The sequence below is a fragment of the Ambystoma mexicanum genome, chromosome 2q (genome assembly GCF_040938575.1).
Source record: "Ambystoma mexicanum isolate Mex_15411 chromosome 2q, UKY_AmexF1_1, whole genome shotgun sequence".
In the NCBI taxonomy this organism is placed as follows: domain Eukaryota; kingdom Metazoa; phylum Chordata; class Amphibia; order Caudata; family Ambystomatidae; genus Ambystoma; species Ambystoma mexicanum.
Genome location: NC_090924.1, coordinates 331,495,583 through 331,520,710, shown reverse-complemented (window position 1 = coordinate 331,520,710; position 25,128 = coordinate 331,495,583). Strand labels below are relative to the sequence as shown.

The 25,128-nt window shown below is 45.8% G+C and overlaps 1 protein-coding gene across 1 annotated transcript in view; it reads left to right on the top strand.

Moving 5' to 3' along the window:
* Positions 1 to 25,128, top strand: part of PKD1 (polycystin 1, transient receptor potential channel interacting) — a 1,742,473-nt gene that overhangs the window by 766,942 nt on the left and 950,403 nt on the right. The window contains exon 18 of the mRNA XM_069647332.1: positions 22,936 to 23,215. Coding sequence (XP_069503433.1) covers positions 22,936 to 23,215 — 280 coding nt within the window. The remainder of the gene's footprint in view (positions 1 to 22,935; positions 23,216 to 25,128) is intronic.

Genomic DNA, 25,128 nt, shown 5'->3' with positions numbered 1-25,128 from the left:
AACTTGTAGCAAGACAATTAAAAGGGAAACAACAAAACCAAATGTTACAAACAATAAAAGATGGACACATCACAGAGGCCGAATGAAGAGGAACAGGCAGCCTTTTTAAGGGAGATAACACCTCCAGCCATCACAGCAGACGAAAAAGCAGCATTGGACGAACTAATAACAGTAGAGGAGGTAACAAGAGCAATTAGAGACATACCCAAAAATAAAGCTCCAGGACCGGATGGCTACATAGCAGCCTTTTACAAAACGTATGTGGAAATTCGAACCCCCATCCTAACAAATCTCTTTAATACCTTTAAAGATATGACCAATATCGCTACCTCAATGAACGAGGCAAAAATGCTAGTCTTCCACAAGAAGGCGAAAGACCCAGAGAACCCGAGCTCCTATCGCCCAATAGCCTTAATCAACATTGATGCAAAACTCTATACAAAGGTACTCGCAAACAGGCTCTCACCCCTACTCCCCAAACTGATACATCAAGAACAATCAGGATTCATCCCAAACAGGAAAACCCACGACAACATTAGACGAATAGCACATCTCATAGAGAAAGTCGGAATCACAAACACCCCATCAGCAATATTATCGGTGGATGCGGAAAAAGCATTCGACCGGGTAGAATGGACTATGCTATTTGCAACGCTAGAATAAATGGGCATGGGAAATGCATATATAAACATGATTCGAGACAAATACAACTCACCAACGGCTAGGATAGCAGTAAACGCAGAACTCTCAGATCCAATCAGAATAGGAAGAGGCACCAAACAGAGCTGCCCACTATCACCCCTTCTGTACGCAATGTTCCTTGAAACCCTGCTGGCAAAGATAAGAGCAACTCCCAACATCAAGGGCATAGAAATGGGGAGGCAGACACACAAGACAGCGGCATATGCGGATGGCATGATGATGACCCTAACAGAACCAACCAAGACACTAGCCCTCCTCATACAACAGATCGACGACTACGGATTAATATCAGGTCTAAAAATAAACAAACAGAAATCATCGGTAATGGTCCTGGCTGGAGAAAAACAAGAGATATACAAGAAAACAGAAGAATTGCACCTATAAACTGCGGAGGACGGGGTGAGATACCTGGGAGTCACACTAACCACCAAAATAAAGAATCTCTACACAGGGAACTACACAAAACTCATAAAAAAGGTGAAAAGAGACCTGGACAGATGGAATCCGTTGGCAATATCCTGGTGGGGCAGAATAACAGTTATAAAAATGACAATGCTACCCAGACTTCTGTATTATTTCCAAGCACTCCCTATACGGATACTGGCAACATTCTTTAAGACACTCACCAAAATAATAACAAAATACATCTGGCAAAACAAAACACCTAGACTGTCACAACAGGCGGTCACGGCTCAAAAGTCAGACAGAGGCATGGCGCTCCCCCATTTCAGGAAATATTACGAGGCAGCACAAATGTGGGTTCTGAACGAATGGATCACAAACACATCAGAAAAATGGTGGGAGGCGCAGGACAGAGCAGTCGCAAGATCAAACTTGCGCCACTTACTATGGAGCGGACTCGAGCATAGACATCAAAATGTCAGAATAAAAGAGATCATGAGCACAATCTTGGAAATATGGGACAAAGCAACCAAGAGAGAAATACTCACAATAGATCCCGCCCCCTTCATACCAATTGTCGACAATCCAGAATTCCCTCCGGGTACGGAAAAAGGAGCATTTCAGAAATGGCGAGAAGCAGATTGCATGAAAGTGGGTGACATGTATGATGGCCTACAGATAAGAACGTACACCGAATGTCAGCACCTACTGGTCCTCACGGAAAAGGACAGATTCCAATACGAACAACTATACCACTGGCTCACTACGTCAAGAATAACACAAGCATTGACAAGGACCCTGACCCCATTTGAGACATATATGACGACCCAGTCAATAGAAAAGAAATTTGTCTCCACCCTTTATAAATTCATAAACGCCCAGGCAGAGGACATAAAATGGTAGTATATGAAGAAATGGGAAACGGCGCTAGGGAAACAAATCACGAGGGAACAATGGATGTACATCTGGAAAATAATCCCCAAATGGACACAGGCGATCCAAACAAGAGAAGCGTGGACAAAAATGATGATTCAATGGCATTACACCCCGGAAAGACTCCACAGAATGTTCACCACATCGAAAGAAAAATGTTGGAGGGGATGTGACACAGTATGAAATTGGAGACACATATGGTGGGACTGCATGATACTACAACCATTCTGGTCAGAGGTGAAAACACAAATGCAAAACACCTTCAAGGGAGCAGAAACCATAGGAGAGGAAATATGGATGTGTGGCATGTGGAATCCTCGAGATAGGACACTCACAAAGACACAAAAGAGAAATTTCATGGGATTCCTCACAGCAGCATGGCTACCAATATAGCAATAACACAAAAATGGAAACAGAAGATACCCCCATCCAATCAAGAATGGCTGCACAGAATATGGACATATGTGGTGATGGAGAGAATCAGATACAACATACAAGGGGACCGGCAGGGATTCGCAACGGACTGGGGGGGGAAGCGATAGATTGTCTACAAAGTGACTATATGATGCAGTGGTGCCCACACAACATCCGCATACTGGACATGTTTACAGGTTAAGACGGAAGCAGAACAATGGGAAGCAGTGGGACAGCTAAGAGCAATTTAACCGGTGAGGAGGGAGGGATGGGGGGGGGGGGGGGGTGGAACAATGTTGAAGTCCCGATGTTCATGTTTAAAGAAATGCCAACAAAAACGTATTTAAACAATAAATTCACATGCAGAAATGTCAGAAACAGGACATGTTTTCTGTGTGTTGTGAATGTTGGAAGTATACATGGAGTGTTGTCTAGAGTGACAGAAAGGATGGGGTTTGGGATTTTTACAATAGGAGGGATCTGTGGGTTGGCAACAAGCCTGCAAGAACGTGGGGATTATAGGGTCTTCGTCAGGGACAAAGGAGGAATACTGCGTCTCATCCAGGGAATCATCCCATCCCCCTGGTAGTTGTGTTCTCCCATGTGATCCTCCCTCACACAACCGTCCCCAGGGTCAGGAACAGGTAGCGGCTGCCATCCCCTGGCCACATGCGAAGAGGTTACGACCGGGGAATCAGCAGTGATAGGCCCTTAGGATTCATCACAGCGCACTGTGAGCTGAATCACATTGCGATGTTAGTTGTGAGAAACCTGAAGGAGTCTCTCTTACGGGGATCTGTCATCCAGGTTGACAGGACACAGTCATCGCTATTGGATCCGGTTCCTGGGGGTGGACCACTGGGGGACAATCACCTGGTTGAGGGGGTCTTCGGGGAGTGGAGGTGGGGCGCCTAAGGGTGAGACGCAGTACCCCCTTCCCTATAACACCTTTTCCCCATCCTACACTGTAGGATATTCAGAAGTTCTACCCCCCCTTTACCAACACAAACACTTTCCTACACCATGACAGACAACAGACTAACACCCTAGCCATTTACCTGACATGTCCCAACAACAGGGTCAGGCAGAGTCAGGGAATTGATAATAACTATGCACACCTGACAGGCCTTTCCATTCCACACAGGGATAAACGGCGGAGCACGAAAACACACTTCGAGCAAGGCTGAACACATGAGGAAGCGGCTATTCCGGACCAGCAGTTCAAACAGAGGAGAAAGGCAGCGAGACCTGAAAGGACGAGGGGGAATTGCCTTTGCCCTTTTCAACTCAGACCCGCAAAGCCTCCAGAAGAGAAATCCTCCAAAAGAGATTTGACCTCATCTATGACTAACTTTGTCATTAGGCCCACCATAAACTGGCATCGAAATAAGAAGCTAACTATGGTTCGCAAATACCGGAATAGTAAGGAAATAAAACTGACACGTTTAGTCAAGTGTACCGCTTGCCACAGTAACAAATCTGATCTTGGCTCTTTGTCGCCCACACCGACCCCTGCTCCTACAAAGGTAGCTGATTATGTTCCCAAACTAAAACCCATGGGGGGATAGGAGGGGGTGGAAGAAAAAGAGGAAAAAGGGGAACAAATTCCACAAAAAAAACAATCATAACCAAGTCCGAAAAATAAAGGCCATAAAGATATTTGCATACTTTTAGGTGCAACTAACACCAATAGCCCTCAATCCTTATACAACAAACAAATTCAACTTTAAAGAAGATGACTCCATTATCCTAGAAGACATTCAACAGTTATTCCACTCTAATCAGCCTGAGCTCAGTCCTCAAAGCTCAACAGCAAAATTACATCATGTTGATAATGATTTACGGATGGAGACTAGCCGGCCCCCCACAACATCTACTCTTAATCGAATGCCTCACTCCTCAGATAGACCCTTCACGCAGGCAGTTCAAAATGTATTAGGTGACCCCCACAGCTTGTGCTGTAGAGACACTGCTCTTAATCGCTTGAAAGTGAGCATTGAAAATGCTTTTGACAGCAGTAAGGGTGGAGTGTGTCTACATAACAGATGCGCTCCGTTATGCATCTGTACTGTTGTATTCCTCTGTAAAGTGCTCTGTTGTGTATCTGTATTGTTGTATACCTCTGTAAAGCACTCTGTTGCTTCTCGAAGCTAGGACTGCCCTCAATAAATACCATAATAATAATAATACCCACACTAAAAGAATTATTAAGATACAGAGTTTTTTCCTAGCAGTAAGTAATGAGTACCTATCAAATCGATCCGCCTTCCTGAATCTCTGACATATTCCGCAATTACATGTCATCTCCTCTAAAGACGTAGAGGTGGTCAATATTCTCGATCACTGCTCCTTTGCTACCATCCTAGTTCACTGTTATCTTGAGTCTACACTTGTTTTCAAACATCACTGTGAGGCAAACTTCAATAGTTTATGAATGCATTATACAGCACATACCTGTTCCTGTAATCACTGGGAAAAACAAAGTAAATTTGAGACCTCTGTTCGATTCAATACAACACACGAAACAACATATTAGGAATACTAACCTCAATATCATAGCAGGGTCGATGGGTGGAAGCAATCAAAATGTACAACTAAGAGATAATATCAGGATTGTCACTAATTTGACTGGACCTAGAACCATACTTCGAATGGATTGTGTCCTCCTATGTTTTCTTCATCTTTTGATACATCTCTTTCTAACTTCAGCTGCTTTGGAAAAAGGTTTTCGGCAGAGGGTGATGTGGGTTGATTCCGTCTACTTGATGTCCCTCAAGGGCCTCCGTCTCGAGGCCGATGCCATCACCAGTATATATAGCACGCAAAGCGCCCGTTGGCTTCAGCTCAGTTTTTCTGACGCAGCTATCACTTAAAAAGAATTACGGCATGCTTTGCTTTTTGAATAAAAACTTCAATCATCGAGTGGAAATGTCTTCATCATCAGCTCCATCGACACTGAAGACAGGATTCAAGAAATGCCATAATTGCAGTGCCAAAATGTCAATCACTGACCCTCATTGAGACTGTCTGTGCACAGAGCATCGAACGGTTCATTGCGACTCCTGTCAGGCAATGACCGGTAAAGCTCTAAAAGAGCGTAAAGGCAAACTAGTGGTGGGTAGGACTCCCTCAAAATCCCCTTCATCCTAATCTAAAATCTGATCTTCTGACGAGTCGAGAGGAGACTCTCCTCTTTGAAAATCATCCAATAAACGATCTCGCTCCAGGAGTGGGTCTCACCATTCTTTGTCTTCGGCTAAGAAGTTGAAAAAGAGGCATTACAGATTTCCATCATCCTCTAGGGATTCCTCTTCTGAGAGAATGTCATGTCCAACCAAATCCTGTACTCCTGCTGAGTGGCAAGAGTTTCGGAGAGAGAGATGTTGAAAATATTCAAGAAGGAGGCCCCGGCCCCTCGAAGGACAAAGAGAGAAGACATGCTCCGGTCGCGCTGCATAAATGCAACAAAGTGAAAGCAAAGTGCAAAATCCTGCACGCCCTCGAGCCCGGGATGTAAACCATCGACCCAATGAGAGCCGTTGAGGCTTTGATCCGATGAAATTTCATTGAAGACTCCATTGGGTCGTGGGTCTAGCCCTTCGAGGGCGTTGTCTGCAAAAAAGGCTTCATCGACATCATAGGTGTCGAGGCCATTGACGTCATTGGCATCAAGGTCGTTGATGTCTCCAGTCTCTCCAGTGCCCAGAACGTCAAGCCATTGATCTCAAAGAAGCCGTCGGCGGCAGGCTCGAAGCCGTCAACACCTTTAGCAAACAGGTGGAGAAAATGTACAAACCTGCACAGAGAAAAGTTTCTTCAAATCTTTGTCACCAAGTTATGAAGAGCAGGAGCCTTCTGATGGGGACACTCCACCCTTTGGCTCGGTGTTCGGTACCCCTAATGTTTCTGAGGCCCTGGTGTCAGAAGATTCCAAGATGAAGGACTTATATGAGAGCTCCAAACAGCCACTGGTATGGATACATCCCCTGAATTGGAATTTGTAAAACCAGAATTTTCAGACCATGCAGAAGTCTCCTATAGGCGACTCATGGGGGGGTGTGGCTTGCTGCGATGCCGTGAGGAGCCATCTGCAATAGATGCTCTTCTATCAACGTTTCACTGAAGATTTTGGAATATACGGTGTCGGAAGGTGTTGTGTGCAGTTCGCTGGATTCCAGTGCTGTTCTGTGCATCCTGCAGCGAGATATTTCGAAAGCCTGTCGCTGAAGGGGAATCCAACATGGCGACCACTGTCGGTCCCTCAGCAGCTGATGTGTGACTTCTAGTGGCCTCTGATGCATGCGCCCAGGGACTGTGATAGAGGACTGGGGCTGGCCACTGATGTTGTGGACATAGATCTGCGCACTCGATTAAATTCAACAAGCAAACGTCTACAAGCCCGCATTTGAGCTGCAGTGCTCGCCGGGGCAGAGGGGTCCAGCGGGACGACAGCGGGCTCAGAGTGCCAAACCTTCCAGCAGGTCATCAGCGGTTCCTTGACTCTGCTTCTTAGTTTCAGGATACTTGGATCCTATCCTTCATTCAGTAAGAACTCAAGAGACCAACCTGGTATGGGTGTTTGGAGCATTCTCTTATCCAGAATCTCCTTTGTGCCAAAACGAAGAGGACCCAATGGGAGATCTGCTCACATACAGGCACACAATGCGTGGACCAATCACGGACCACTGTGGTCCCAGGCATTCACAGCACACCAGACTCTCTGGCACCCAGGATGTGTATTGGAACCAGACAGTCCAACCCACATCCTGGAAGAACACACACAAGGCATGCAGAAGGCAGCGAAAGTTTTGCATTTTGCAGTAGAATGCATGCCCAAATAAGGACTGACCCAGGTCGGCTCGACCTGGGGAAGATGAACGGGCAAGATGGACAAAGGTCAGGACAAAGAACCTCTTGGCATGGCCATTTTGGAGCCAGGCCACCTATTTGTGGTAAAGACGGTTTGCATGCCAAGAAAGGGTTAAAAATACATAAAAAGATAAGCTGTCACCAGCCTTGTCCAAGGCACACCTGCACTTCTAAAAAATCCTTTGAGGGTGTCTAGGTCCCAGGGAAATGACAGGAGGACCCAAGCACACTTTACTGTAAGGTACTTTGTGCTCTTGTAACATGTTGAAGAAAAGTTGCAACATTGAAAGGGACTAAGGGAAACAAAGTCTCCCAGTACTGACTGTCTTTAAAGGCATGTCAGTTTCCCCATAATAAAGTCAGCCGAAAAGCCCAGGGCAGTGCATCTGAAGGCTGCGTTCCACAGGCAAAGTTAGACTATGGTGTTAAACACCAGCAAAAAGTTGGGGGGTTAGACGACTGGAGGGAAGACTTCACATAAATGGGAATCTTTCCTAACAAGGTAGTCTGAACCATGAGCTCTTGAGTTGCTTGAGGCGAGAGCCAAGGCTTACTTGTTGAAAAACATTATTCAACTTAATTTGATTTAATGCTACTTTAATTGGAATGGAATACCAATACTTGAGCTTGGTAACAATATCATCTTAATAAACCAGTTTTTAATTTATCTTGTAATCTTGTATAAGGTAGGTTGCTTATTGTGGCAAAGTGACCCTATTAACTTTGCCAATTCGAACTGGGTATGAAATCCTCAGTTCAGAAACACCAGTGTGCATTGAAAGTATATCCCTTGTCATAGACCAATCCCTTTTGGAAAAGCAAACCAGCAAGAACTGTATGTACCATAATTCCCCTCTTGAACACAATAAAAATCAGGACTGGGTCCAGGAAGTAGAATTATGTACCCAGGAGGTGCTAGACCATACAGAGGACCCAGTCAGGTTACCTGGGCCAGCGAGAAAGTCGGAAAACATGTTCCTGTACCAGACCATCTAAGCCCTATTAACAAATCAACAAGAAAGGAACTACAACGCCCATAAATCCTATTGTCTACCAGAGAAAAATCCAGACTAGCGTAGCTAAAAGGGTTTGCAGATTTTGAGTCAGGAAGATAAGGCGGAAGACTAGGGTAACCCATGGGAGTGCTTTCCAACCCCAAAGGGGGCAGTACCAGCATCCAGAATGGCTACAGGAAGTCCAGTCCTTTCCAGGACTGTTAGTGGACACACAAACAGAGACCCACTTCCTTCCCAAACTACCAGGAACACTATGAAGAAGAGAAATCTCTGCACAAGGGGGACAGGATCATCTGCAGCCTCTCCCCTCCATTAAACTCAAGGGTAAGGATACCAGCACTGCACCAAACAAAGGAGAATGTTTTTCCAAAACCCCTTCTCATCAGGAGCAATACTCAGCACATACTGTGAGCTGTTTGCCACTGGACGTAACCAAAACAAAATTCAGAAGAGGGGAAATCTCCACCCTGAGAGCGGTGAACAAACCAACATCCCCTTTCCAGTGAGAAACACAAACACAAACTAACAGAGTTCCCAGATAGTGGCTATCCCATTTAAAGGGTTTCCCCACCCCCTGAACTCTGGACTACAATGCATCCCTGCCACAGACAATGTCCAGTGCAGGCATGCAACTGTTCTGGACAATCAAAGGGAAGCTTTTCAGTCCAAGCACTACACAATAGTCAGCTTCCACGACAAGAGAGGAAGGGATTTTTATATCACATAATGATTCTCCGGCTCTCACATACTCTGCAGACTACCTCTCAGCACCCTCCCACTACATACACTACTTAAGACACATTATACAACACCTCTGCCATTAGAATGCAGCTATCCCCCATGACAAAAATTCAGTCTAGCCGCACACATAATGATTCTCCTGCTCTTCCATACTTTCCATGCTACCTCTCTGCACCCATTCACATGCCTGCTCGACATGGGTGACTAGCAGGGACTTGGCCACCCCTACCTACCTTCGTATTGGCTAAAATGCACACATGCATTCTAAAATTCGCTGACAAATTTCCCATACCTGGACTTCTGTCCCCCAAGGGCGTGCAACCTACAGCGTGTTGGGACTATACCAATAGTGCAAGGCGCTATACAAATGACAATTACATTACATTACAGAGAAGGTGAGTTGTGTTGTGAAAGAGGGATAAGACTGCTGGGCAGGCTGTAGGGGAAAGGCAGTTTGCAAGAACCAAAGAGTAGAGGAAAGATGCTGGGCAGGCAGTAAGACCTCGAGAGGACATAAGGTAAGATTCAGAGAAGAGGTGGAAGTAGTGGCCAGAAGGGCTGCTAAACGGGAGACAAAGGTAGGTGAATAGAGACCTAGCCAAAGGGCAGAGGAAGCAGAGGTAGATGCCTTTGATCAGGAAAAGAGTGAGAAAGGGAAGAATAGGGCTCTGGTCAAGTCTAAGTCAGAGCAGGAACGGGCAGAGCCTCCGACAAGAGAAAAACACCAGAGGCCCTGAGCACAGAGAATGAGGTGCCCCAAGAAGAGGGCACAGAGTGAAAGGTTGGAAATCCTGCTCCAGAAGAAAATGAAGGCAGCCAAGAAAAAGGCAGACAACGAAAAGGTGGTGGCCACGACCAAAGAGGCGAAGAGAGGAAAAGGTACTCTGGGGACTAACCCAGGAAAGAGGTCCATATATATATAACCCACACAACTATCCTAAACCTGGCTATTCAACTCACTGAGACCAGCATAAAAACATGCACCCCCACAAACCATACTCTTTGAACAAAGCATACATGGGACGATAAGGAACGAAGAATCATCAATAAAACAACCACACACCTAGAGCCAAACAGAAAACAACTGACCACCCACCCTCTCCTTTTCCACACACACATACCTCTCATATACCCAAAAGGCCAGCAAATCTAAACCCACAACCCACACACCCGCTGTTAATCACGGCATAAGACCAAACAGTTGCAAACCACAAACAATCAAAGACACTGGACACCACCCCCCCCGGACACAACAAGCCCAGTGCACAAAACAAAGCACTCCCAGAAAGTTGACATGCACAGACCCCTGTTTCTCCTGGTTCTGCAAGCATCAACAGAAGAGCACAACTTCTATCTTTTCCCTCTTCCCTCACTAACTAACCCCACCCAGTTTTCTTACCAAGCCACGTGAGCGCCTGGTGACCATGCAAATGGCAGTGGTGCGTGGTATAAATCATCATGACATAACACACTAAATAAAAGATGTTGAACTGAATGCCCTTGTGCATCATTTGTTCTGATCTAGCAGATTATACAGTACTCCACATTGCCCAAATTACATTTTAAAGCTCTATTGGAAAATAAGGGCGGGGGTTTGGGAGAAAGTGAAGAAGCTATGAGGGCTGTGTGTCACAGAGACCCGTTGGTCACTGTGGCATCGCTGGTGTAAGGGGCGACGGATGCTCCATTGTGCTGTGTTGCGCTCCAGGACTGCGAGGTTCCATCATGTTGCTTGACTAACTATTGCAGCGGTCTAAATGTTATCCAAGATGGCTGCTCACATTGCAGCATTCACTCTTAAGCTGACAGAGCCCAACACGCATTGCGTTGCAACCCTTATCGCCTTGCTGTGTAAGACGCTTGTTGCCTTTCCCTTGATACTCTGACCTTTCTTGCATTCCTGAAACCTCCTCGCTTTTTCTCTGGATTTCCGCATTGGCTTCTCCCTGCTGCTTTCTCCTTCTGTGTTCTCACAAGCCTTGCTTCCCGTTGGCTTTTCCCTGCTGCTTCCGCCATCTGTGTTCCCCCGAGCCTTGCTTGTCCCATTGGCTTCTCTGCTGCTTTTGTCATGTGTTCTCCTGCTTTCCCTTCCCCATGCTGCCCTGTGTTCTGGACTTCTCAACCCAACATCCTTCTTTGAACTTGTATGAAGAAGCGTTGCCTAGCGCTCTCTCCAACTTTTCACATCCGGAACGTCGCCTGCATACTGCCATCCTTCTGAGTGCCTGAATTCTTCCAACATCCACTCACTGAGGGTTTTTGTGCCTTAAGGCTTTCCCCTCATATCTCGGGGCATGTCCTACATGACCGCCGCAGTGTCCTACGTGTGGTAATCTACACCGGATCATTGTGGCGGCGGGTCGGGATAGGCATTACCTCTTCCTGGATCGACTACGGCACACGTCTATAACCAAGAAAGGGAAAAACAAGTCATCTTGAGAAGACCTAGACACATCAGATTCTGAAGACTACAAAAAGGAGAAATCCAAGACCACCTGTAAGGACTTTGTAACGACTGCCAGCGGTGAAATTTTCCAACGCCTAAAGGATACCTCTAAGGTGGCTCAAATGCAAGAACCTATCACTGCTGTGCAAGGTCTATCAGTGGAACTACAGGCCGTAAAAGCAGAAAATTACACTTTGAGGCATATGATAATGACTAGAGATACATTAACCACAGACTCCCCGGCAGGGGGTCTTACTTCAGGAAAGTTCGAAGGTTCCCCAGGTCGTCTAAAGGAATTTATTGATGCCTGTACGGTTCACTTTCTGTTCAGATACAATACTTTTGCCACAGACAATGCCAAGGTAGCCTTTATGATTTCTAACATGTCCGGAAATGCTTTAGCCTGGGCTACAACACTAGTGATTACTGCAAACTCTTTAGTGGCCTCTTATGCAGCCTTTTTCCAATGACTGAAGGAGATGTTTGAGAGACAAGAGCTGACTTTCCAGGCGTATGAATCCCTCTTAGACATCAGACAAGTGGGTCAAGAGTTTTGGCCTATGTTTCATGATTCAAACAATTGGCGCAAGAAGTGGGATGGCCAGAATTCTCCCAATAACTATTTTCCGTCGAGGATTGTCTGAAGAGGTCAAGGACGAATTGCCTTGAATCCCACACCCTCCGTCTCTAGCAGAATTATTTTCTGTTGTGTTACAGATGGAATACAGACAACAGGAAAGGTGAGACGAGAGAAAGAGGGGTAGGGGATCATCTTTGATGCCACGACAAGGCCCTCCTCTGATTGTAAAAGACTTATCCATTTCAGAAGAACCTATGCAGATAGGAGCAACTAGTGGACCCCTGACCTCGACAGAAAGACAACGGAAACAAAACCAGGGCCTTTGTTTCTATTGTGGAACTAAAGGTCATCTTCTCTGTGATTGCCCTGAAGTTCCCCCTCAGAAACTGGAAACTACAGACCCTGCCCCTAGTGGGGACAGGACACCGGGGTGTTGTGGTGAGTCCCTATATCTATATCACAGCCATCAGAAAGGCTATGCATGATCGTCTGATGGTATTACAAGTAACTTTACAAGGTCCTTCACTAAAACCTGTAAACGCTCTTGCATTATTGGATTGTGGAGCCGCAGGGGTGTTCATGTACAGTGAATGGGCAAAGAAACATGGGATTCCTCTGGTTAAAAGAACAGAAATTCAATCTGTGGAAGGAGCGGACGGGCGCCCATTATGTTCTAGTCCCATAATCCTACAGACCATTTCTTTGAAGATGTACAACACACAACACAAGGAGGTACTGGTATTTGACATAATTCGAGCTGCACATTTTCCCCTCATCGTCGTGATACCTTGGTTGCGGTTCCATAATCCGCTCATAAATTGCGCAGAAAACTCAGTCCAGTTGACATCTTCCCTCTGTAAAATTGATGCTACAAATCAGAAAGCACTGCCGAGGCTAATCTTTCTTCTGTGCTTGGACCACTTCTTCCTTGTCCGCTTATACAAGAAGTCAGTAAGATTCCAACCGAATATCAGGACTACTTTGAGGTTTTTGAAGAAAAGTTACCTCGCCAGCTTCCTCCTCGTCGTCCTGAAGACTGTTCTATTGATAACAAGCCCAATACTGTAGTTCCCTTTGAGAGGATGTATTCTCTATCAGTTTTCGAAAAGGCAGCTCTGTGCAGATATCTGGATGATAACTTGGCTCATGGATTGATCATGGAATCCAAATCTCCAGCAGGTGCATCTCTTTTCTTTATACCAAAAAAAGGATACTCAGGCCATGCATCGATTTCAGGGGCCTGAAACAGATAACAGAATAAGATTGGTATCCCATGTCCCTTATCAATGACATTATTGAAGCGGTACAGCCAGCTGTTATTTTTACCAAGCTTGACCTTCGGGGAGCTTACCATCTGCTACGTGTCGAAGAGGGCGACCAATGGAAAATGGCCTTTCGCACACCTTTTGGCCATTTTGAATATCAGGTCATGCCATTTGGCTTGGTTAATACTCCTGCGATTTTCCAAAGATTCATGGATAGGCTCTTTTCAGATATCCTACTCTACTACGTCATTGTGTACCTGGATGACATTGTAGTGTATTCGCCTTCTATTTCTCTATGTCGCTTACATCTTATGGAAGTGTTAAACCGACTACACAAGAATAGTTTGTTAGCCAAACCGGAAAAATGCTTTTTTGAAGTTCGATCTGTGCCCTATGTAGGATTCATTCTATCTGACAAAGGCGTTGATACCGATCCACGAAAGACCTTGGCCATTCAAGACTGTCAATCCCTACACCAGTAAAGGAAACACATGCTTTTTAGGGGTAGCCAATTTTTACAGAAGGTTTATTGGCAAATTCCCAGATACCATTCTTCCCATAACTAGACTCTTTAAGAAGGGTGTTACTTTCCATTGGGATGAGGCAGCGGGATTAGCTTTTGAATCACTTAAGACGGCATTCTGCATGGCTCCCATTCTGTGTCAGCCAGATCAATCCAAAGCTTTTATCGTTGAGACCAATGCCTCTTATGGTGCATTAGGAGCTGACAAACAACTGGGAAAGGATCATTCAGAGCATCCTGACTTTCCTTTCTCGTACACTATATCCCAGCAGACAAAATGATTCTGTGCTAGAGAAAGAATTGTTGGCCATCCTCGTTGTGTGCACAGAATGGTGACATCTTCTGTTGGGTACTGTTCGTGAATTTGAAGTCCGCACAGATCACAAAACATGCAAGTCCTCCATCAAATGGAATGTCACAACAGCAGACAGTCTTGATGGGGTTATTTCTTTTCCCAATACAACTTTAAGATTACCTACATCCCAGCAATCCAAAACATCATTGCTGATGCACTCTCTAGAAAGGAGGAAGGAAGAACATAAGGACTCCAATTGTCAGAAAGGATTTTAGGAAACAAGACTCATCAGTACTGCTTCTTCATTTCTTCAACAGGTCAAGGCAGCTTACCTCACCCCTGAGTCCAAATTAAACTATCAACATGCACAGGACAATACCATTAGAGATGGATTGTATTACTATCAAGATCTTTTGTTGATTCCCACTACATCTCTCCAAACAAAAGTGATGTCTTGGTACCATGACAACCTTAATGCCGGACACAAGGGATTAACGTCCACTTTAGACTTGGTGTCTCGCACCTTCTGGTGGCCATCTTGGAATCAGGATGTTAGGAGATACATCTCTTCCTGTCCGGTGTGTGCCAGAAGCACGTATTCGACTTCCAAACCCATAGGGAATTTGGAACAAGCACCAGTGCCCCTAGTACCATGTACTCATTGCTCATCTGATTTCATTGTCGATATCCACCCTTCAAAAGGTTTCACTGCCAGAATGGTCATAAAAGATGCATTTACCAAGATGGCTCACTTTACCCCATTATATGGAGTCCCGTCAGCCCCCCTCATGGCTGTGGTCTTCTTGAGGGACATATTCTGTTTACACTGTCTACCAATATCCATAATCACTGACAGGGGAACTCAATACGCTTCTAAATTCTGGAAGACTCTTGTTGAGTTTTTGAGCATAGAGAGAACACTATCATCTGGATATCACTCCCAAACAAATGGACAAACGGAAAGATTAAATCAGACTTTGAAACAATACTTACGCTGTTATACCACTAGTTCTTAGGATTCTTGGTCAGACCTACTCCCCATTGCGGAATTATCTTACAATAACACTTTGCATTCAGCAACCAAGGTGAGTCCTTTTTTTTTGTCATTCAGGCTTTCATCCCAGGTTTTTTCCAGAGACTATATGTCCGATCTCCAATATTCCAACTCTGAATTAATTTCTAAGGAGGATACAAGAAAACCATAAGACTGTTTAAAATCAACAACTTCAGGTCTCTAAAGATCGTAACAAGAAATATGCAGACAGACATAGAAGAGAGAATCTAGACTGGGACATGGGAGATAAGGTCTGGTTTTCTACAAAGTTTCTTCCAAATGGATCCATCCCTCTAAATTCTCCCCTCGCTATGTAGGACGATTGACCATTTCTGCTAAAATCAATCCTGTGGCTTTCAAACTTCAGTTGCCTCATACCTGGAAATGTATACATCCCGTATATCACTCTTCCCTTCTTAAGGAATATCAGCCAGATGCATTTCATCGCTCTAATAAAACAGTGCGACAAGATCCTCCCTCCTCGGAACTAGAAGTATATGAGGTGTCAAAGATCTGTGACTCCCAGTACTACAGAGGCTCTCTACAATATCTGGTTCACTGGAAAGGCTACAGCATACAAGAACGAACCTGGGAACCGGTAGCTCATCTTCACGCTCTTTTCTTGGTACGCCGATTCCACAGGCAACAGCCCTGGAAACCGGGACCCAGTTGGATAAGAAGAGGATATACTGTCAAAGCGACCCGTTGGTCACTGTAGCATCGCTGGTGTAAGGGGCGACGGATGCTCTATTGTGTTGTGTTACGCTCCAGGACTGCCAGTGTTCCATCACGTTGCTCGACTAACTATTGCAGCGGTCTTGATGTTATCCAAGATGGCCGCTCGCATCGCGGCATTCACCCTGAAGCCGACAGAGCCCAACGCGTATTGTGTTGCAACTATTATCGCCGCGCTGTGTAGGTAAGACACTTGTTGCCTTTCCCTCGATACTCTGACCTTTCTTGCTTTCCTGATACCTCCTTGGCTTCTCCCTGCTGTTTTCTCCTTCTGTGTTCTCCCGAGCCTGGCTTCCTGTTGGCTTTTCCCTGCTGCTTCCGCCATATGTGTTCCACCAAGCCTTGCTAGTCCCGTTGGCTTCTCTGCTGCTTTTGTCCTGTGTTCTCCTGTTTTCCATTCTCCATATTGCCCTGTGTTCTGGACTTCTCAACCCAACATCCTTCTTTGAATTTGTATGAAGAAGGGTTGCCTAGCACTCTCTCCAACTTTAAACATCCGGCACTTCACCTGCATACTGCCATTCTTCAGAGTGCCTGAATTCTTTCAACATTCACTCACTGAGGGTTTTTGTGCCTTAAGGCTTTTCCCTCCTATCTCGTGGCACGTCCTAGCTGACCACTGCAGTGCCCTACGTGTGGTAATCTACACTGGGTCATCGTGGCGGGGGTCAGGATAGGCCTTTCTTCTTCGAGGATCAACTAGGGGACAAGTCTAAGACCAAGAAAGGGAAACCCAAGCCATCTCGTGAAAACCTAGACACATCAGATTCCGAAGACTACAAAAATGAGAAATCCAAGACCACCTGTAAGGACTTCATAACGACTGCCACAGGTGAGACTGTGGCAGTAGAGATCTTAAGGTCCACAAACATCACCCTCATAGTGAATGCTTTACTCATCTCCTCCAAACAAATCTTAATCATTGCAGGCGCTCTACCCTTCTACAATAAAATCGGATATCTTACTCATTGTAAGCGCGTATTCCTCATCTTAGATGTATTCCATCCAGCTTTAGCTGCTTCAGAAAACATTTTCGGCAGAGGGTGCCGTGCGTCGATGTCGTCGAGTCGATGGTCCCCTGAAGGCCTCCGTCGAGGGTGACATCATCGGGTGTATAAGCAGCACGCGCGGCGCCCGTTGGCCTCAGTTCTGTTTTTCTGCAGTATATGTTGCTTCGGAGATTCGGCGCACCTCGAGTTCTGTGAGAATAGCAAATAATATCTAATATGTCCTCATCATCGACGCCGACCACGACCCCGAGATCGGGTTTCAAAAAGTGCAAGTCGTGCGGTTCAAAAATGTCGATCACAGACCCGCACTGAGAGTGTTTGTGGTGCCTAGGAGAAGGCCACGACATGGGGGCCTGTACGAAATGTCAGGCGATGACGGGGAAAGCCTTGTGAGAAAGGAGGGGAAAACTACAGGTAGGTCGCAAATCCGACTGTAAAGCCTCTAGCGTCGAGTCGAGGTCCTATGAGGAGAAATCTCCTCGACACAAAAGGCATCGGTCCAGGTCCCGAAGCGATTCCCATTGCTCGTTGTCTTCGACGAGAAAATCGAAGAAACAATGCCACAGGTTCCCCTTCACCTAGTCCTCGGACGAATTCCCAAAAAGGATGAAATGTCCCACTAAACATTCATCATCCGAAGAATGGGAAGCATTCAGGGTCAAAATGATGGAGGTGTTCGAGAAAGCGAAGCCTCGGTCCGCGCCTTCCTAGGAAGCCGGCCGGGAGCGTCATCGCTCTGACACTCGCGCGCCCTCGAGCCCGGGTGATCGAAAGAGGAAGGATAGAGAACCTTCTAGGACGCCGAGCGAGAAAAGCTGCTTGAGTCGAACACACCTCGAAGGGCAAGTCTTCGAAGAGCACCTCGACGCCATCCAAGCCGGCGCCGTCGAAGTCGGGTATTACTCCGACGCTTTCGACGGCATCAACGCCTTTGTCGACATCGACCCCGAAGCCTCGATGCTGAAACCCCCAGTTTGGCAAAATCAGCCAGAAAAAGGGAAAGAGAAGGCTACAAGACCTGTAATCCCTTCAGGGCCCATTAATACTCCTCCTCCACCTCTCCCAGAAAAGGTTTTCAAACCTCTTCCTAGGAAAGAGTTCTTCAAGTCTCTGACCTCCATTTTTGAGGAACAGGAGAAATCTGATGAGGAGAATGTACCCTTTGGGCTAGAATATGTCACCCCAAATGTCCTTGAATGCCTTATTTCAGAAGAAAGCAGGATGAGGGATTTGGTTGAATCACTGCACAATGCAAGTGGTATTGATACATCTCCTGAAAATTGACTTTGGTAGACCAGAACCAGGAGAACATGCCAGTCCATCATACCGTCAGCTAATGACAAAGGTAATGGATTATTTAGAATGGGCTAGACCTCCAGCCCAATTTATCCAAGCTGATCTAACAGACATATTGGACCATGGTCCTACTGAACACCCAATTCTACCTTTTCACATAGCCTTGCAAAATAGGGTGGCCAGAAATTGGGAGACTCCGGATTCTATTCCGCCAGTGAATAAATCCCTTACTTCAAAATACCGCCCTGCCAGTAGCGACCCCGGCTATCTGTCTAAGCATCCCACTCCTGAGAGTTTGGTCATACAAGCAGCCACAGCTTCTAACAAATTGGCGTACCCTTCTATCCCTCCGAACAGGGACGATAAGCATGTGGATGGCTGGGCACGGAAAGTATTTTCAGCTGGGAGCATGGCATTAAAATCAGCCAACTCCACACGAGAGCCTTGAGAGGTTGCAGACCTCAAAGGCAGCTGCCAAGTCTTTGGCAGCTGCCATCAGGCAACCTCAGCCTTTTCGTGCGCCAGGTCAATCTTGGAGGGACAATCCTATCGTTACTACTCCTCATATGGAAAGGCGAGAGGAATGGCCAGTCAAAGGGGCCAGAGAAAGGCCACTCGCAGTGGATGAGCAAAACCTGCAAAGCCAGCTCCAGCCTCTTTGCCATCAGCGGCTGCAGCAACCTCCACAAAACCACTTTGAGGACTTGCATCACAGGATACCTGTAGGAGGCAGGCTGTCACAGCATCTGCAAGAATGGCGAGCCATTAGTTCAGATGTTTGGGCTGTAGAAATAATAGCCCAAGGTTACTGCCTTCCTTTTCTAACACAACCTCAAAGCAATCCACCAAGGAGACACCCTTTGAAGTTTTTAGACCCGCTCCTACAGAAGGAACTTTTAACCCTGCTGGAGAAAGGTACTATAGAACCGGTACCTGCAGCGGAGTAGAACAAGGGATGATACTCCCCGTATTTTTTGATCCCCAAAAAGGACGGAGGACTGAGACCCATCCTGGATTTAAGAAACTTGAACAAGTTCCTCAGGAAGGACAAGTACAAGATGGTTACCCTTTCTCAGATCCTTCAGGCCCTTCAACTTCAGGATTGGTTGGTGTCCTTGGACCTCCAGGATGCTTATTTTCATGTGCCATCTCAAGCACAGAAAATACCTGAGGTTCGTAGTTGGCGACTCACACTATCAGTTGCGAGTCCTGCCATTCGGATTGACCTCCGCCCCGAGGGTCTTCAACAAACTGATGGTAGTGTTGGCAGCGCAACTCAGGAGAGGGGAGATTCACGTCTACCCCTACCTGGACGATTGGCTGATCAGAGCACGTTCTGTCGAACAGGCACTAGATCACCTGAAAGTCACCTGCCAATTCCTCCACAGACTGGGCTTTTTCCTAAATTTCAAGAGGTCACAAATGACACCTTCTCAACGGCTACAATATATAGGAGCTGTATTAGACACATGCCTGGGAAAGAGCTCACCTCCCAGCCAGGTCAAGGGCTCAAGACATTCTTTAGATGGTTTCCAAATTCCAAAATGCCCACAATCTCCAGAGCTACGATTTCTTGGGGTTGCTCTGCCTCATGGCATCCTGCATCTTCCTAGTGCCAGAGGCACGCCTGAGGATGAGATCCCTTCAATGGGCTCTAAAGACTCAATGGTCCCAGTTCTCAGGTCGAATGACGGATCTTCTCCAGATTCCGCACAAGGTTCGTCAAGATCTTCTATGGTGGACTTGTTCAGAGAATATCCTGAAAGGAGAACTTTTTTGGCAACCATGTCCAGAGATCACAGTAGTGACGGATGCCTCACTCAAGGGGTCGGGAGCTCATGCCAACGATCTGACAATCAGCGGTCGTTGGTCTCCATCGGAGTCCAAACTACACATCCACCTTCTGGAGCTGAGAGCAATCAGACTAGCGCTGAAAGCTTTCCTGCCATCTGTCAGAGGAAAAAATGTCCTGATAATGACAGACAACACAGTGGCCATGCATTATCTAAACAAAAGAGGAGTTGTAGGGTCACTACCTCTTTGCAGAGAGGCAATGCAACTCTGGTATTGAGCAATTCAAGAAGGAATCTCTTTAACGGCAGTTCACCTAGCTGGGGAAGAGAATATGACGGCAGATGCTCTGAGCAGGCAGAGCACGGTGTCCCACGAATGGGAACTGGCTCATGAAGTCATTCAAGAGATCTTCGCCCTTTTGGGAACCCCTCAAGTGGACCTATTTGCGACCGGAATCAACCGGAAGTGCGAAAGGTATTGCTCAGGGGAATTTTCCCCGAGAGGAGCCCTGGGGGACGCGTTTGTGGTGGAGTGGAATTTCCCACTATTGTATGCGTTCCCTCCGATTCCCGTCATTCTTCAGATCATCAGGAGACTGAGATGCTTCGGGAGCCACATGATCCTAATTGCCCCGGATTGGGCCAGGAGAACGTGGTACCCGGACCTTCTAGACATTTCCATCTGTCCCCCAGTACGTCTTCCTCAGAGAGAGAACCTTCTCTCTCAAATGGAAGGTCAGGTTCTCCACCCAGAGGTCAAAACGCTCAACCTTCACGCTTGGTATCTGAAAGGCTGAGATACAAGGATTGGAACCTTCCAGATGACGTCATGGAGGTGTTGCTTTCGGCAAGAAGGCCAGCAACAAAGTCTCTATACCGTTGCCGTTGGAAAAAACTTGGCAACTGGTGCAGAGAAAAGAAGTTCGATCATTTTCTATGTTCTTTTCCGGAAGTACTGTCCTTCCTCCTGACCCTAGCACATAGAGGTCTAAATGTTGGAACCATTAAAGGTTATCTTGCAGCGCTTTCCATCTTCAAGCGCTCGTCGGAAGAATGCTCCTACTTCAAAATTCCTTTGATAGTACAATTCTTGAAAGGACTCACTAATGTGTTTCCTCCTTACCCATTTCAAGTGCCAATTTGGGATCTCAATTTGGTCCTACAATTCTTAATGTGTTCTCCTTTTGAGCCTTTGCACACTTGTCCATTAAGTTTACTGACATGGAAAACTGCTTTCCTAGTTGCTTTAACATCTGCAAGAAGAGTGAGCGAATTGCAGGCACTGTCTTCTGGGCCATCCTATACTGTGTTCCAGGACAGAGTTGTGTTGAGGGTTAAACCCTCATTTTTACCAAAAGTGATATCTGATTTTCATTTAAGTCAGAGAATTGTCTTACCCGCATTTTATCCTCCACCTCATCCTAGTAAGGAGGAGGAAAGATTACACAGGTTGGATCAGAAAAGAGCTTTAAGCTTTTACATCTCAAGGCTAAGCTTCGAGTGGACAATCAACTGTTTATTGGCTACAAAGGAAAGAAATTGGGTCTGTCAGTAACAAAGCAAACAATATCACGCTGGATTGTGCTTTGTATTTCAGAATGCTACAAGTTAGCACAAAAAGACCCACCAGAAGGTCTAAGGGCTCATTCCACCAGAGGCATTGCCTCTTCAACAGCCCTACAAAGAGGTGTTCCTATAAGGTCCATTTTTGAAGCAGCAACTTGATCCTCGATGCTTACTTTTTCAAAATTCTATAGCCTGGATGCTTCCCAGTCTAAGGAGCTTCATTTTGGAAAAGCAGTACTATACTCAGCCATCTAAGGGTATCGAAAAATCTAACCCCTCCTCCAGAGGAATTGTCCATACTGCTTTGGGAGTCTATCTAAGATGAGGAATACTTTGGAGGACACAATCCACTCGAAGAACAAGTTACTTACCAACTGGTAACGTTCTTTCGATTGGATTCTCCAGCGTATTCCTCATCGCCCGCCCATCCTACCCCGCTGTAGATTTTTCCGGGCTATTGCCACTCCAGTACTCGCAAGGCAAATACCTGTCTGCCGGCACAGTCTATACAGTGAAAAATCAATAATGAAGGGGGAAAAACAGAACTGAGGCCAACGGGCGCCGCGCGTGCTACTTATACACCCGATGACGTCACCCTCGACGGAGGCCTTCGAGGGACCATCGACTCGACGACATCGACGCACGGCGCCCTCTGCCGAATTTTCTTTCCGAAGCAGCTAAAGCTGGATGGAATACATCTAAGATGAGGAATACGTTGGAGGAACATCCAGTCGAAAGAACGTTACCAGTTGGTAAGTAACTTGTTCTTCTCACACACAATACTACACATAAAATGCACCCTAGTTCACAACAGTCACATTTTTACTATTGAAAAACAAAGACCATGTGACATTGTCAAAGCTTGTTTTAATTCTAAATGTGCAGTTTCTTAGAATTTGGGCTTCAATTTTGCTTTTTCCTATAATGCAGTATAGCAATCAGTATTGTAATGGGTATTTTGTATTGTATTTAAAATGTTATGAATAATGTAGTGAAGGGGATTAATTTGATAATCAGAGACCTAATCACATTTTAAGGAATTGAGACAAGACGAAAAGGGATGCAAGTTTTAGAATCAAAACTGTTTCCCAAATCTCTTTATGAAGAAGCAGACAGAGTACCTTTCATATAAAGAGTGTCACCGAGCATGCCATTTACTGATCCCCAAAACAAGCACACTTCTGACCTGTTGACTTTCATTAAAACTATATATAAGTGAAAACACATAACTAAAGTAGAGAAATACCAACCATCAGAAGGGCTTCTTTTCATACAGCCTTTATTTATATTTGCAGAGATGGACAGCCCAAAGTTTCAACAACAAATCTTTCCCCTTGGACATGTCTACAACTACCACCGGAAATATTGGAATGAACCTGGTCCTACGTCAAGGCTTTCTGAAGGATGGAGAAGGCTATACATTCACCCTTCACGTCACTGATCCTTCCATGGATGAGGAGGGATATGCCTCTATAGACCTGCTCCCCAACAGCCCGCCCTCAGGAGGCCACTGCAGGGTCTTTCCCAATGACACTCTACATGCATTGACTACAAAGGTTCACTTTGAATGCATGGGTAAGAGGTGGTATTCAAGCAAATCTAAAATGAATCCAATACCTAAGCTGGTTTCTCAATTAGGAGGTTTCACCATTATCTTTCTCACTTTTTTCTCTCTACTGCTGTCTCTTTCCCATCCTCTTAATAGTGCCCCCTCTTTTACCCTCCCTATGATCTCTTCTTTATCTTTGCCTCTCTCTGGTGTGTTTCTCATGTGACATTACTTATAACATCGTAAATCATGTTTTACAAAGGTGAGGGAAAAGAAGAGGCCATTTCAGATGGGTGGAGGATGTAAGTGCAAGGAGAATATTTTAGGCCTATTCAACTTGTTATTTTTGAACATTCTGTATTTGCATTGACATAAAGTAGGGGAGGTGGAAACAGGAACTACAGGAAGTGATCACTGTGTGCAGCACTTTACCATGCTACAGCAAAAAAAGGGCAAATATTTGTGCAACATGTCCACCTAGGGATCTTTTGGTTTTGTAACATTAAAGGTGACAAGTGTAGAGGCGGGAAAAGGAGACTTCAAAATACACAATCTCTGTTTTGTTTAATATGGTGTGTTAAAGTTATGTTAAGTTCTTATTTGCTTATCCATGGGCCACAGTATGTCATGAAATGAGCCATCTTGCTGGTGTTTGGCACAATTAACAGTTATTTCACAAATAGCATCTTGATTCCAGCCGTAGAGCTTAGTTGTATGCTGAACCATGTTTTCAAAATGTACTACTCAAGGTTATTTAGCCAAAGTAATAGGCAGAATTCTTTTTAAAGACCTAAAATGTGCAAACTTTAACTTTACAAAAAGATTGGTGCATCCCGAGGTCCCTGTTGCTCGCTCCAAGTATGGTTCCGGGAATCCAAAATCCTGCATAAGCATATCTAAGAGCTTATATCCAAGCATGATATCTGGAGAGCTGCAAATGACAGGAGGATATGGGGACCTCTCTCAACCTATGCCAGGAGGCCTACCAGTTACCAGAGCCAGTCCTGCCCCTGTGAGAAACCTGAAGGTACTCTCACATCTACTCGCCAGGGATCTTCTGTTCAGATGGCCAGACAAGGGCCATCGCTTTTGGATCCCGACCCTGTGGGGTGGACAAGCGAGGGAGGATCACCTGGGTGGAGGGTCCTTGGGGATTGGCGAGAGGGTGCCTGAAGGTGAGTGTCAGGTTCCAGGGTACTGGTGGCTTACTTCTGCTGTTTTGGGTGGTGGTTGAGTTAAGTGCAATACAATACTTCCTTGACTTCATGTTGGACAGCTGATATTCTCCCAATCCATGATGGTGAACTTCCTGCTCAGTAATAATTGGCTACAGATTACTACAGGCTATTGTGATGCAGTTTGGAATTTCTGGAGAGGTTCTAAACTGCCTTTCATTCAAGATCAGCCAAGAAATGGTCACAGTGCTTAACAGCTCCAGAGTTACTAGTAGAAACTAGAGAACTGAAGACACATCTTCTTTGGCCAACCTACAGAAAACAGCCAGAGATAATCTCAGATAAGTGACAGTGAGAAAAATCGAAGTAGTGCATGGGAAATGTTTTGGAACTTAAGAGAAACTAATGGCAAGCATGTTCTGAGTAGATCCTTATCTCCTTAAGGAAGTAAAAGACATTGGGACTCATTACGAGTTTGGAGGCAGCCATGCCCTTAAGAAGGTCATGGCTGCCTCCAAAGTCGGGTCCGGGTTCCCTGAATGGGGAAATACCGGGCCATTCCGACCTTGGAGGGCCCGGTATTTCCCCATTCAGGGAACCCGGCCCATCCACATTCCCATTTGAGCCCCAATAGGGCTCAATGGGAATGGGGAGCATGCTAACAAAGGGCCCATTAATGACGGGCCCATTGTTAGCATGCTGGGCCGCTCGCGGGACCCCCTAAGGATGTCTGGTAAAACAACGGATCCAGAGTGGGTCCCGCA